Source organism: Ostrea edulis, chromosome 5, assembly GCF_947568905.1.
Source record: "Ostrea edulis chromosome 5, xbOstEdul1.1, whole genome shotgun sequence".
Classification (NCBI taxonomy): Eukaryota; Metazoa; Mollusca; class Bivalvia; order Ostreida; family Ostreidae; genus Ostrea; species Ostrea edulis.
Genome location: NC_079168.1, coordinates 43,699,011 through 43,712,488, shown reverse-complemented (window position 1 = coordinate 43,712,488; position 13,478 = coordinate 43,699,011). Strand labels below are relative to the sequence as shown.

At 34.3% G+C, this 13,478-nt stretch overlaps 1 protein-coding gene across 1 annotated transcript in view; it reads right to left on the bottom strand.

Moving 5' to 3' along the window:
* Positions 1 to 1,620: 1,620 nt before the first annotated feature.
* The window catches only part of LOC125649577 (neuroendocrine convertase 2-like), a 31,392-nt gene continuing 19,534 nt past the window's right edge, over positions 1,621 to 13,478 (bottom strand). Inside the window, exons 8-13 of the mRNA XM_048877215.2 lie at positions 10,038 to 10,213; positions 9,543 to 9,758; positions 9,342 to 9,442; positions 4,913 to 5,146; positions 4,575 to 4,739; positions 1,621 to 2,713 (exon numbers count right to left, since the gene is read on the bottom strand). Coding sequence (XP_048733172.1) covers positions 2,422 to 2,713; positions 4,575 to 4,739; positions 4,913 to 5,146; positions 9,342 to 9,442; positions 9,543 to 9,758; positions 10,038 to 10,213 — 1,184 coding nt within the window. The 3' untranslated portion in view covers positions 1,621 to 2,421. The remainder of the gene's footprint in view (positions 2,714 to 4,574; positions 4,740 to 4,912; positions 5,147 to 9,341; positions 9,443 to 9,542; positions 9,759 to 10,037; positions 10,214 to 13,478) is intronic.

Sequence of the window (13,478 nt, the reverse complement as noted above, 5' to 3'; positions counted from 1 at the left end):
TGGTTTACTTCCATTAATTATTGTAAAGGTATTCACTACATACAAGTTTTACATTCATTATTGTAAAGGAATGCGCTACATGCAAGCTTTACAATCATTTATATTCACTACAGTTTAATTTCGCCATTTTCACTGTAGGTGAAATTTGTGAATTTAAAACTGCAGTGAATATAAATCTGCCGTGACATTTATATAAAATGAATTCAAAACTATTTAAAAATGGATGTTGAAAAGAAATCATGAAAATAGCAGTAGCGATTGCATCTGTGTGAGAATTTTTTTTTATTACCGACAAGAAGTTTAACTCGCTTTATGATATGTTTCCGATTATTAAAAAACAAAACAAACAAGAGGCCCACATGCTTTATCGGTCATCTGAGCTAAAAGTATCACTAGTTCCAAGGGCTATGAAATCTAGAGAGAGAAAAATCTGTTCTGAATGTCTAAGCTAAATTCTGATATTCAGCAAAAGTATAAAACAAAATGCCTCGAAAGTACCTATACTGATGTGAGGCTTTACATAATATAATACTGAAAATTGGTCAATTTTTGGCATTTTAGCCCCACCCCTAAGACACAAAGAGTCCTGAAATTTACAATTTGTCACCCTTGTTTCAAAGATGCTTCATACCAAATCTGGCCCCGCCCTGGAGTCAGAACCTCAACCTCGACGATCGTGAAATTTACAAGTTTGGTAAAAGTCTTCCTGCTCTACATCACTATGCATTTAGTTTTTCTTAGAGATATGTGGTTTGCAGAGAAGAATTGTTTTTGAAAAATTGTCAATTTTTGGCAGTTTTTGTCTCGCTCCTAAGGCCCCAGGAGTCCTGAAATTTATGCCCCCCTTGTCCCATAACTGTTTCATATCTTTGAAAAGAATTGTAATAGTGGTTATTAAGAAGTTAAAAATGTTCAATTGTTAACACATTTAAGATACCAAACCCCTACCCCTGAGATTAGGAAATTTACAAGTTGGTAAAGGGCTACCTGCTCATTCTAAATAATGATTATGTTTGAATTTAGTATTAGTAACATAAAGAAGGTGTTTTTAAAATGTTATACACATAAATACTATTTACTAAGTTTGGCTCCGCCCTGGATTCAGAACCTCTACCCTGGGGATCATGAAATTTACAAATTTGGTAGAGACCTTCCCGCTCTACATCACTATGCGTTTAGTTTTTCTTACACATGTGCGGTTGTAAACAAGATTTTTGAAAATTGGTCAATTGTTGGCAGTTTTTGTCCCGCTCTTAAGGTCCCTGGGGTGTAAGAGTCCCGAAATTTTACAATTTATGTCACCCTTGTTTCAAAGATGCTTCATACCAAATCTGAAAAGAATTGGAATTGTAGTTATCAAGAAGAACTAAAAATGTTCAATTGTTAACGGACGACACCGGACGCAGATCAATTGCAATAAATGTAGGTTACCCATGTGACCTAAAAACAAAAGAAAAAGAACAAAACAAAGAACAAAACAGCACGGAACAATTTATCTAAAATCATGTATACCGAGGGATATCATAATAATGTCTATCAACATGTGGGTCTTCCCTGGAATTGTTTTGTAATTCAGCATTCTGCATTGTAACACCAGTACTCTGACAATGAAGAAACATCCAGGGTTTTTGAAAGATGTTTATTGTTAAAGAATATTCAATTCAAATAATGCTTACGCGTATATATTTCTATATTTGAATAAATTTGATTCTAAAATGATATGAAAAGAAACCAACAGACATATCACTTTTCTTTAGTGCTTGCACTTGCACAAAAATTTCCTGGATTTGCGTACGTAGAACTTCGAAAAATAAATAAATTCAACTTAGTAATTCTAAATAATGTTAATGAATCCAAATATCAAAATGCAGTGCATTTGAATTACTAGTTTGGCATACGTTTGATCACTCCTAGTGCACAAACTAGTTCTACACGTCGGTTTGCCCATAATACTATGCAGAACCATTTTTTGACAATGAACGCGATTTAGATATATACTTGTACTTATATACGCATCTCTTGTTCGATCATTTATTGTAATACTGATTTATATTCTATCGAATTCATTTGACTTTCAATATTTCTGGGATGATAAATATATGTATTTCATTAACAACAACATTAACAACAACAAATAACAACAAAAAATAAATCTTCAAAATTTCTGTTTAGACATTTTCAATAACATTGGTGAGTACTAATAATTGACATTTAAGAATTGTAAAGTATGAGAGAACTTGACCTCTGCATTATACAAGAAATATTCTGTGCGCCTTCAAATATAAGTTATTACATTTCTTTCGGGAAAGTAGGAATCTTAAATATGGCCAAAATTGGAGTAGGCACAATGTTGTTTTCTAATTTTCTCTAATCCGTATATTCTGTTATGGACAACAGCTCTAAAGAACATCAACAATCATTTTATGCCTTTTTCATGGCGGCATGGATTCTTTTGACTTTGTAAAGCTTGGCATGCTTTTGTTCATTCTCGACCTGCTTGTCATATGGCGCCTCCTTGGTACCATGAAGAATCAAGGTCCATTCAAAAAAGGTTCCCGTGTCCATGGCGTTGTTTTTACCAGGGGCCATTGATATTTGCAGCTTCCAGAGGCCTCTTGGGTTCTCTGCCCATGTATGGGTAGTCATGAAAGGCCATCGAGTGAAACCATTCTTGTGGTCATCATCATTGGGTCGCTGGCTCAGAACCATAGTTCTGGAAGAAAGCCATGTTTAGATAAGTGGGATTTATAGATTGTTATGCAAGATAAGGCTTAAAGGAACTTGATTACTTCCAATGGATTGGTAAAAAGAGTTTTGATAAAAAATCAATATTGTCCATTATGAATAACGATAACGATAAAGAAAGAGATGTTGGGGGATCCAAGTTATTTTACATTTCCCACCATATCTCGTATATCCAACGCTTGATATTTTACTTGGCTTCAGGACTGTAGCTTCTTGAGAAAATAATTAGGACAGATCAGAGAGCTACAGATCCATCTCTTAAAAACCTTCGATTTATGGCGCAGAAAATAAATGCGCACGGTTGAGGCCTTATATCAGTGTATTCTTGTATCGCCGTCTCATAAATTTAATATAAAAAATTTCTAACATATTTTCCTACCATACTTGAGTCCAAACATACCTTCGAATATTCATTAAAGCCTCATACGACCTATAAACTTACTGCTAAGTGCTTCATGTCGTAGCCATATACAATGTAAGGTACCCAGTCAATTAGAACTCCGTTGCTATTTGTATATATTCATAATATTCTATACGAGTTATGTATTAGATCTTCAATTATTCTAAATACGAATAATTAATAGAAATTTAAAAATGTCTAATTTGAATAAGTATTGAGTATTAAAAATGCTACAAAAGTCTAATTTGGTCCATTACACTCTAATTAAAAACCGAGGGGACCAGACTAATGAAAGCCGTGAGTTTAGTTCAATATTCAAACCCATGTGAATAATTATTATTAAACTAAACTAGTATGAGTTCATCCATTATATTTCACTAAAAATATTTGTGGGGACATTAGCTCACACAGACATTGTTTCAAAAAGAGTATGAGTATGGAAATGAACGGGGTTAAAATTGACTGGCTACCCAATATGGCTACGTTAACAAACGAAATCATTTGAAGCTACGAGTTTCCGGGGCTTTAATGAATATGGGGAGGAATGTTTGGACCTGTAGCTCTCTGATCTGTCCCAATATTTCCTCAGAGGGCTACAGTTCTGCAGCTAGATATACTAAACCCTCGTTAATTAAGTGATTTTAAGAACACAGTGTTTGATAACGAAAGAGTAACTTTATTAACATTATATGTATGGAGACAATTCAAAATCTTCTAAAAAGAAAAAGCTATTATCCAAATTTACTCTTCATATGGTCATTATATACATTTGTGATTTTGAGTGATTATTTCTTTATTTAGCCCCAATTATGTCGCTCACTAGACAGTATCACTTCGAGCAAATGACTTCACAAACGTCCCCCTGTTCCTGGGTATAAAGCGTCATTGGAGCTCTGAACTATCAATTATTAACTTTGCCACCGTGTCTCGAGGGTTACTAAATACAAAATACCGGATATTGATTCTGCTTGCGTAGCATTCTAATTGTATCTTATTCCCTTTAGAACCACCTATTGCTTAGATATTGCTAGTGACGTTTTCTTGTTACATGAAATCACACGAGATTACCAGTGGGTGCTCATCAGTCCTTTTATGAACAATCTTTCCAATGCGGGACCTTTATTTACAATTTATACGAAGTATGCCGTTATGATGCGTTGAAGTTCATAACCTCATGAATTTTCAAAAATGAAAATTTATTTCTTATCTTCACATTCTATTTTCATTTCTGTCGGAATCCTCAACTGTTGAAATTTATAAATATTCATACGCCTATTGTTCACAACTGCATCGCATTCATGGGGATATGACTATCATCACAATGTTTTAAGACATCAAAATCAAAAGCATTGGATATATACTTATGATGAATCATTAAATTTTCAAATTCTAGTACAGTACATATTACAGAATACGATGATAAACTTACGTTGTATTCATTGGTGACGTCACAAACATGACAACATTTCCTCTGTATGAGGATTTCAATGTAACAAACACTTGTACATGTTCCAGGTAGTTCACTTCATTCTCAGTTCCGGTGCAGGCGTCAGTGTCGATTTTTAATTCTATGGGTTGTTCTGTGCCAAATTTCCTATATGAAGTTAATATACAATTACAAAGTTTTTCCTTACATCATTGTCAGACTTCGAGTAAGTCCAAAATTGAAAGTACTGGTTTGCTCTGATATAAAGGAAATTTAATGTAAAAGACATGTTTTAACATCATTCTCAGTTTATATGTGAACTTGATGAAGATAAATATTACACTTCTCTCTTGACGCTTCCAGCTGTGCAGTGGAATCGCTCCGGAAGCGGTTTCCATTTCTGTGCCAAATCCACCATGCCACCAGCATCTAGTACTCCGTAACCAAACAAATGGTTGAACTCCAGGCCTGCCCCGTTATACTTCCAGTGATGCTTCAGATAGGGATCAAAGAGCCTATTCCTCTTTGACGTTAATACTGTCAGGTGCTGCATATCTCTCCAAGTCAGTTTAGGACTACAATGTTAAATCAGGCACACTATTCATTGAACTGATTTACTTTGGAATTCTATTATTATTCATTACAGATTTTAAAACACATAGAAACCGCCTCCGAGCAGGGATATTCATGCAAGCTTGCAATGGCTTTTCTATGGTTAAAACATATTCATAATCTATTAGAAGCGTAATTCTAAGCGTTGTCGGGGTTTGTTGTGGGTAATAGAAGGATTTCTCAATTACGAAATTGACTGGGGTCAAGCTGAGGTCACTATCATATTTCTTGGATTGATTAATCCTAATTTGTAAGAAGACAAAATTCGGCCACTGTTTTAATAACAAAGTTATTTTTACAAAATTGACAATGTTCACTGCCATGAAATATCACAATCCCAACGACGTACAATAAACGGCAACATTGACTTCATAATATCAAAGAAGGCATTCAGGTACAATATTATGGGAGTACTTGAGGATAATATAACAACCCGTACGAGTAAATAAAAAATTTAGCTGATTACATGCGATTGTAGGGATTTATCGAAATGAATTACGTGGTTACAGCCAACGAAATGACAGCAATATATCCAGTCACATGAAAACCCGACACTTTCAACAACCGTATGCATCCCACAGATAGAGATGGGGTGTTATTGTGTAAAATAAAGTGTCTATTCATTGCGTTTTAAACCAAAATTTAACATAATCAAGTAGTGCTATATGTCATGCTTAATGCTAGACGTTCCTTCTTAGCTGAGCTCTGAGCAAAATCTCACAATTTGTCTTCCAGGAGTATATGGTGGAAATGATTAGTTTTGAATTAAGTACTCGTTAAAGAGCTGGGTGTGGTTAGCATCAAAATCGATCCTGTCTTCATTTCATCAAATGAACTACGTAAGGTGTCCACAGTGTGCCACTGGTCTACCATTAGTCAAAACAGATTAATTTTTTCTTATATTTCATCATTGTTGACAAGCAAGAAGATTACTTGAAAATGTTTCTTTGGTGCAGATAGTCAATGGTTTACATAAATGTATCTACCTTTTCAATTAAATTGGTTAGATTATTCCAATCCTAAACGGAATTGAAAGAAATCTATAAGATAAAGGAAAATTTTGTATGTTTTTAATAGTGGAATTAAAACTTAGAATACTATTTAATCAAACACAAAAGAAAATGACTTAACCATCCGTGCATTTACTCCAACTGGACTGCGACGCCCTTCCTCAAAAATACATTAAAAGGAAGTTTAAAAGCTATCAATTTTAGGACTAGGGGTTTTTTTTATTAGCAAAGCTATATTCATGACCACCAGGAAAATGGGAGGGGGGGGGGGACTAGCAGGGGTCCTCATTTGTTTGGTCAGAGATTCATAGTTTTCATGAATATGCATGACCACCAGAAAGATGGGGGGACTAGCGGGGGTCCTCATTTGTTTGGTCAGAGGTTCATAGTTTTCATGAGTATCCGCCATGGTTACCGATCTTACGGGAAATTTCGTTTTGTTTTCTCTGTAAAAATTGAAATCTACAGTTGGAAGAGAGAATATCTTCTTTCTCTACTGACAGCGAAAAGCGTGTCCCCAGAATGTCCACGCGCTGTGCTTTGAGAGAGAGAGAAAGAGAGAGAAGCGTGTCCCCAGAATGTCCACACGATGTGCTTTAGTATGAAATCTTTCAGTTTTGTCCGGCGTTAAAAAGTTAACAAGGATAAAACTCTGGACCATCTCCAGACATTCTTATTCTAAACCAATATTCAACACAATCTAAAAAGAAAACTCTTTATCTTTTTAGCAGTTCACATTTATCATTCAATCTTTAAGATTTGATTAACATAATGATATGAATGGCGGATGCGATAGGCTGTATACAGGTAGGAAGCTGACATGTTCTTCTTTGATAATATGGACATTGTCTTGGTTGTCAGATCTCTGTAGGAAACTATATAGGGGAGGGTGAAAAGGTACACATTGGCAAAAAACTGTACATGATAGAGGGATCCAGATACCAAGAAGCTCAATCTAATTAAAATCATCTGTCCGGGTTCTGTCTACTGCGTGACTAACGTAGTAAGTGGAACCCCAACAGATGATTTTAATTAGATTGCTGAGAGGGTTGTTTTTTCTAGCTTAGATTTCTTCAGAAATTTCATTTCAGGTCAGGTCTGTAAGGAGTGCTTTACATAACCACTGTAAAGAAACTGAGGAAATTCGGTAAATCAAATTCAAACTTCCACATTCCTTCGCTACAATACTTAGTATAAGAAAAACTATCTCTTGCCACCTCTTACACAGCAAACTATAGACGGAGTGGCTGATCGAGGAAAAGTAATATACAGAGTATAATTGAAAGGACAAACATAATTTAATAATGGTTAAATGAAATGCACGGTAGCATTGAATGCGTTACATGGTTATACAAAAGATTAGCATTTGACTGTGAACATATCAAAAACAAAAGTTGTTATTTTTAGAATGGGGGCATTATAAAGAATAATGAAAAATGGGTTCATGATAATCAGAATATTGAAGTTGTTAATAATTTTAACTATTTGTGAATGTTGTTTAACTATAATGGAAATTTTTTACAAACACAAGAGCATGTGGCAGAACAAGGGCGAAAGGCGTTGTTTGCAATATCTAATACATTGAAAAGCCATTACTTTAATGTAGAAACACAATGTTCTGTATTTGATACTTATGTACATAACATTCTTTCATATGCATGCGAAATTTGGGGTTTTCACAAGGCACCTGGTGTTGAAAAGGTTCATTTTATGTTTTGTAAAAAGTTATTGGGAGTGAGTAAGTGTACAAATAATAATGTTATTTATTGTGAATTAGGACGGTTACCTCTATATGTCAGAAGAAAAATGTGCATTTTTAAATACTGGTTAAAAAATTTTAAAAAACAAATAACTGTATTTTATAAGAATGTTTTGATTATGTGATTTTAGATAACGACAGTTGGGTTACAAGTATAAAACAAGAATTGTCCGACTTGGGATTAACATATTTATGGGAAGAATCAGGAAGTGGCCAGAATACATATAAGGTAATTGAACAAAAATTGTTAGATACATGTATATATAAGCAAAATATTTTTTCGTATTTTTTAAATTCACCAAATTTTTTTTTATATCAACACTGATCATTTTTGTTTACAGTTTTATCATAAAAAGCCAATTGATCCTAATGGAAAGAAATATATAACAAAATTTCGGACGTCTTCACACTCTTTGAACATTGAGATGGGCAGGCATAAGAATATTTCAAGAAGTAATAGGATTTGTACATTTTGTAACCTAAACGAGTTAGAAGACGAATTTCATTTTATTTCAAAATGTCCTTTTTATAACGGCTTAAGAATTAAATATATCAAAAAAAATATTACAAGAAACCCAGCGTCTTCAAATTAGTAAAGCTTCTTAGTGTAAATAATACAAAAGAACTCAATAATTTAGGAAAGTTCCTACAACAGGCTACAAAGTCACAATCTTCATGTAATTTATGAAATGCTGTACTTGGAACGACATATCATTCACGTGTATTGTTATATGTACGTTGAGATGCACTGCTTTTATATCCTCAAAATTGTATTTGTATGTCTACTCACCCTCTACTGTCTTATTTGTATATATTTGTAAATAGTTTGTACTTATGATCAATGAGCTGTATAGTTTAAGGAAATAAAGAATCTGAATACGCTGTTAAAATCACGCAGCCCTACTTCCAGCGAGTACAATAGTGCTGTCAAAATAATAGCATCAGTTCCTTATCAGTAAAACACATAATGGTCTAATGGTATTCTCTTCTCAACATTGCATTACACACCGAGAGGAAGGTCCTACAGGTGAAACCCGATATATTTTGTCTCTAATCAAGAGCATGTTGTATTCTAATTGCAATAACTCTAAATGTCACAGGAAAAACAAGAAGCAACAATTTTCACTTCATCAGCAGAACATATTGACCATTTCCACTCTAATGTGGCAAATTTGTGTACTCAGCATTGGTCGATGACAGTTCCCCGTGCAGATTGAAAGATCGATTTAACCCACGTACGTAGGCTATTTGTTTTCCAGAGAGATATTAAAGGCGTCTTTAATAGGTTGCCTTTCATTTTCAACTTAGCCATTTGTCACTTGCTATGTTTCTACTATGATTATCACTGTAGCAAATTCATGCAATATAGTTGTTTGATGTACAACTTACTTTGCTTCCAGCGCCAAGGCAAAAACACCAGCAGCTTCCGGTGCGGCTGCAGATGTTCCTGAGTGAGTTGTGGTACAATTATTGTACAAATCCGTTGTCGCCTTTACAAACAAAGATGATGTACTTAGGAAAGCAGCAAAACGAAGGAAAAAAACTTAATTCTAAAATAATTTGAATTACTAGAAATCAAAGCGGCCTTACCACGCCGGCGTCTCTTAAAGTACTCTTGCCATTGCTAAATGTGGACGCTAGAGTGGAGGAACAGGATTCGTCATATCCGGCTGTTTGGCCGTCGTTGGTGGCGGAGTTGATGGATATCGTCCACATACTGGCGGCATACCCATCGCAGTTACAGTCGTCATCCGCGCCCCCGTCCCCAGAGGCCCACACGTAAATGTTTCCCAGTCCATGCCGCCCCTAAAAAGAAAGACTATGTTACCCTGTCAAACTACAAATACATGTATATATTACTTAATTTTGTTTCTGTTTGCAGAGAAAAGATCTCCAGATATCAGTTTTAAAAACTAAAATTGAATTTCACCTAAAGGACAATATGGAAAGTTGGCCTCAGCACTACCTTTCAAAAATAGATATACCCTGTCAAGGGTTTATACGGGTACTTTTGATTTATTTTTATTACTTTTTTGTTAAACAGCATTTTGCTGTCATATATTAAGCATAACGTATATTACGCACCTCGTTCACGCCTTGCACGATGGCTCTCATGGTCATGTTGCGAGGTCCGTCTACAGTTTTGCCATCGTCCGTGGGTCCCCAGCTGGCACTATATATATCAATGTCGTTTGGCATATGACCCATGGCATTAGCTTCTATGAGATCAGTCATAAAGGGTTGATCTAACATTCTTAGACCTAGAAAACAAGATGCAATTCTTTAATGTGTCTTATACACTTTTCAATTTACACATACTGTGTAGTTCTAAATTTTAATAAGTATACTTCATGTCAAACATTTGTTATACATGTATATGCTCGTAACTTCTAAAAAAGAGTAACACAGCTTTGAGAGACTAATTCGTTGTTTGTGTTGATGAGATAATAAAAACGAGGTCCAGCAGGCGTTTGTATGATAAAAAAACCCTTATTGCTACAGCTCTGAGTGCTAAGCATAGGTCTAAATTTGTGGTACTTCAACTACAGCTGGTGACGTCTCAATAGGAATGAAAAATTCTTAAAGAGACATAAAACAAACAAACCCTCTATGCCTACAAATCTTTCACTACAAAACGTGATAGGCATTGGTTTACAGTTTATCCGTTGAAACTGTGAAAATGACAAACTAAGAATATAACTATGTTTTCTAAACTTAAAACAAGACGATTATACAAATATATATCTACTTTTAAAAGACAATTTGCTAATCTCTGAAATGTACATGAAGTATGTGGAGTGAAAATCCAGATCTAACGGATACATTTTTAAAACCAAATGATCAATGGATTTCATAAAATTAAGTAAATTAAAACATAATTTTGACTTCCATTGCGCTGGGTAGAATTTCATGTATGTAGATAATTGAAATTGAAGAATATAATTTTCTGTAATTTTAAAACTTTTGTATTAGTAGTAATTAGTTATCTGCAAACCTGTCTTGGATAAAATCTATTTTCTATTGATACACGTATAAATTGTTGAACCTCAATCATGCGTTTTATTTCATTGATATTCTGTTTTCCGCTGTGCCGAACGACAATTCTATTTCCATTCTATAGGTCAATAGCTGTTCGGTCTTTGTGTCGCTAACAGCAAAACAACAAACGCAGAATTGATTGTCATACTTTTGTTAGAATGATGCCTAGATAAAATGATGAGAATAAAATTATTTACTTTTTTTTCATCGGAAGAATAACATTTGCACTTCTAACTACTTCTAAGTATTTGTTGTCCATGTCTCAAAAGGACTTTTACCTCTGCACGCAAATGTGAGCCTCAAAATGTAAATATGCTGCAATTTGATTGTTAATCAAATTCCATGATAAATTCCCAATTAAATACGCCGTGTGCACGAAAATAATGGTAGTCGTCTGGAAGAGCAAATCTGACTGTTGGTGTTATATAGCTAAAGTATAACGAAACATGCATGTATGTCCACTGACTGTGTGGGGTTGTTCTTTTACCATACCCTCGATTAAGTGTATATTTATTCTACTCCCACGTCTGTTGAATAATTCATGTTATTTCTTTGTATTCCTTATAGGAGTTATCAGATTGATCACTGTTCGTTATCTTCTACGGATTATATTAGGTTCAGTCCAAACAAAATCAAAGTATGTTTAAAAATCGTTATAACAAACTAATTCTGAGGAAAACATCCTGACAGCTAATCTTAGGCTGAAGTGAAAATGTCACAATATCACGCTGGAATGACATCACTATTTGAATTGTTATGACAGAAAACTGGAAAAATTATCGTCATTGGTAAAAGGAATTCACACGCGACTCGGCGAGTTCCCGCAAAATCAATATTCCTTGCGGAAACTGAACTGCATACAAAGACCCCAGAATTACATTAACTCATCAAACAAAATTTGTGTCCAGGTTTGATCATTTGTGATGACTTTTCATTCTTTTGAATAGCATACAAACCAACTTCATTGACAAAGTAAACTGAAATATAAAATCATTGACAAAGTTCGCTGAAATAACAGAAAAATCATGGCCACTTCGTGGGATGGTGATTTTACGAATCATATACTTCAACATGAAGTAGTTCACGTAATTATATGTGTTGTATTTAACAGATAATTGAAAATTGCATAAGGATTCTCAAAGAAATAGTCGGAAGGGTTTAAACGTGATACTCATCCACTCACCAAATACAGATAAGATTCGGAGTCCGTGAGAATTGTTCGTGGTGCAGTTTATTACTGTTTTGTAGGTAAGATCGGTTAATGTTGATTTGCCTTTGCTAGGTAATAATACTATTTGACAAATTCAGAGAATCGAAACCGGCGAGCTTTGAAAGCGTTTTTCAGTTGTGGGCTAGCAAGTTTATATGTGGGGACACCTACACGGCACTACACGTTTAAGGAGCCCATAGGCATATCTAGATTTTGATTTGATAAAGTTTAAACCCTGAACTCGAATTTTGTCTCAGTGAGTCCAGTTTTTTAAAGTTACCAGTGCTTTTTTTAAAAAGTTGACATCATACAGTTTTCTAAAGTACATAATCAGTTTGGTATCATATCTATAACCAATCTAATCAAACATTGAATAACTGCATTGAAATCACTTACTAAAGCTTACGTTTTTTTTTCAAATACTTTAAAATGATATAGTGTTTTCCGTCCTTTCTTTATGTTTTGATGAACATGACGTCATCAAAAGATTACATTTTTAGTAAATTCATTGCATGTATACTAAGTAAATGATGTAATTTCATTGCCCGAATTCTCAACAACTAGTGTAAGTTCATAATACGGATTCTAAGTGACTAGTGTAAGTTCATAGTACGGATTCTAAGTGATTAGTGTAAGTTCATAGTACGGATTCTAAGTGACTAGTGTAAGTTCATAATACGGATTTTAAGTGACTAGTGTAAGTTCACAGTACGGATTCTAAGTGACTAGTGTAAGTTCATTGAACGGATTCTAAGTGACTTGTGTAAGTTTATAGTACGGATTCTAAGTGACTAGTGTAAGTTCATAGTACGGATTCTAAGTGACTGGTGTAAGTTCATTGAACGGATTCTAAGTAACTGGTGTAAGTTCAATGAACGGAATCTAAGTGACTAGTGTAAGTTCATAGTACGGATTCTAAGTGACTAGTGTAAATTCATTGAACGGATTCTAAGTAACTGGTGTAAGTTTGAGAAATGGTATCATACTAGCCGTTCCAAGGTCCTTTACATGCAGTAAACGTATACCCCAGCTGCTCAAGTGTTACTAGTGTTTTCGGAATTGGTATTAGACTTTGTTTATTTTGTAGAATAGAACATAACAATATATGTTTTTGAAAATCATTGATACATAGAAATGTATATTTCCGTATTGAAAGTAAACTGCAATTTCAGAGTGCTTTACATAATACTACGTGTTTGTGTTAATTCTATACATGATTTATGTTCGTTTGAATGAAAAGAACTAAAACATAAAAATAAATTGTGATTAGAGAAAAA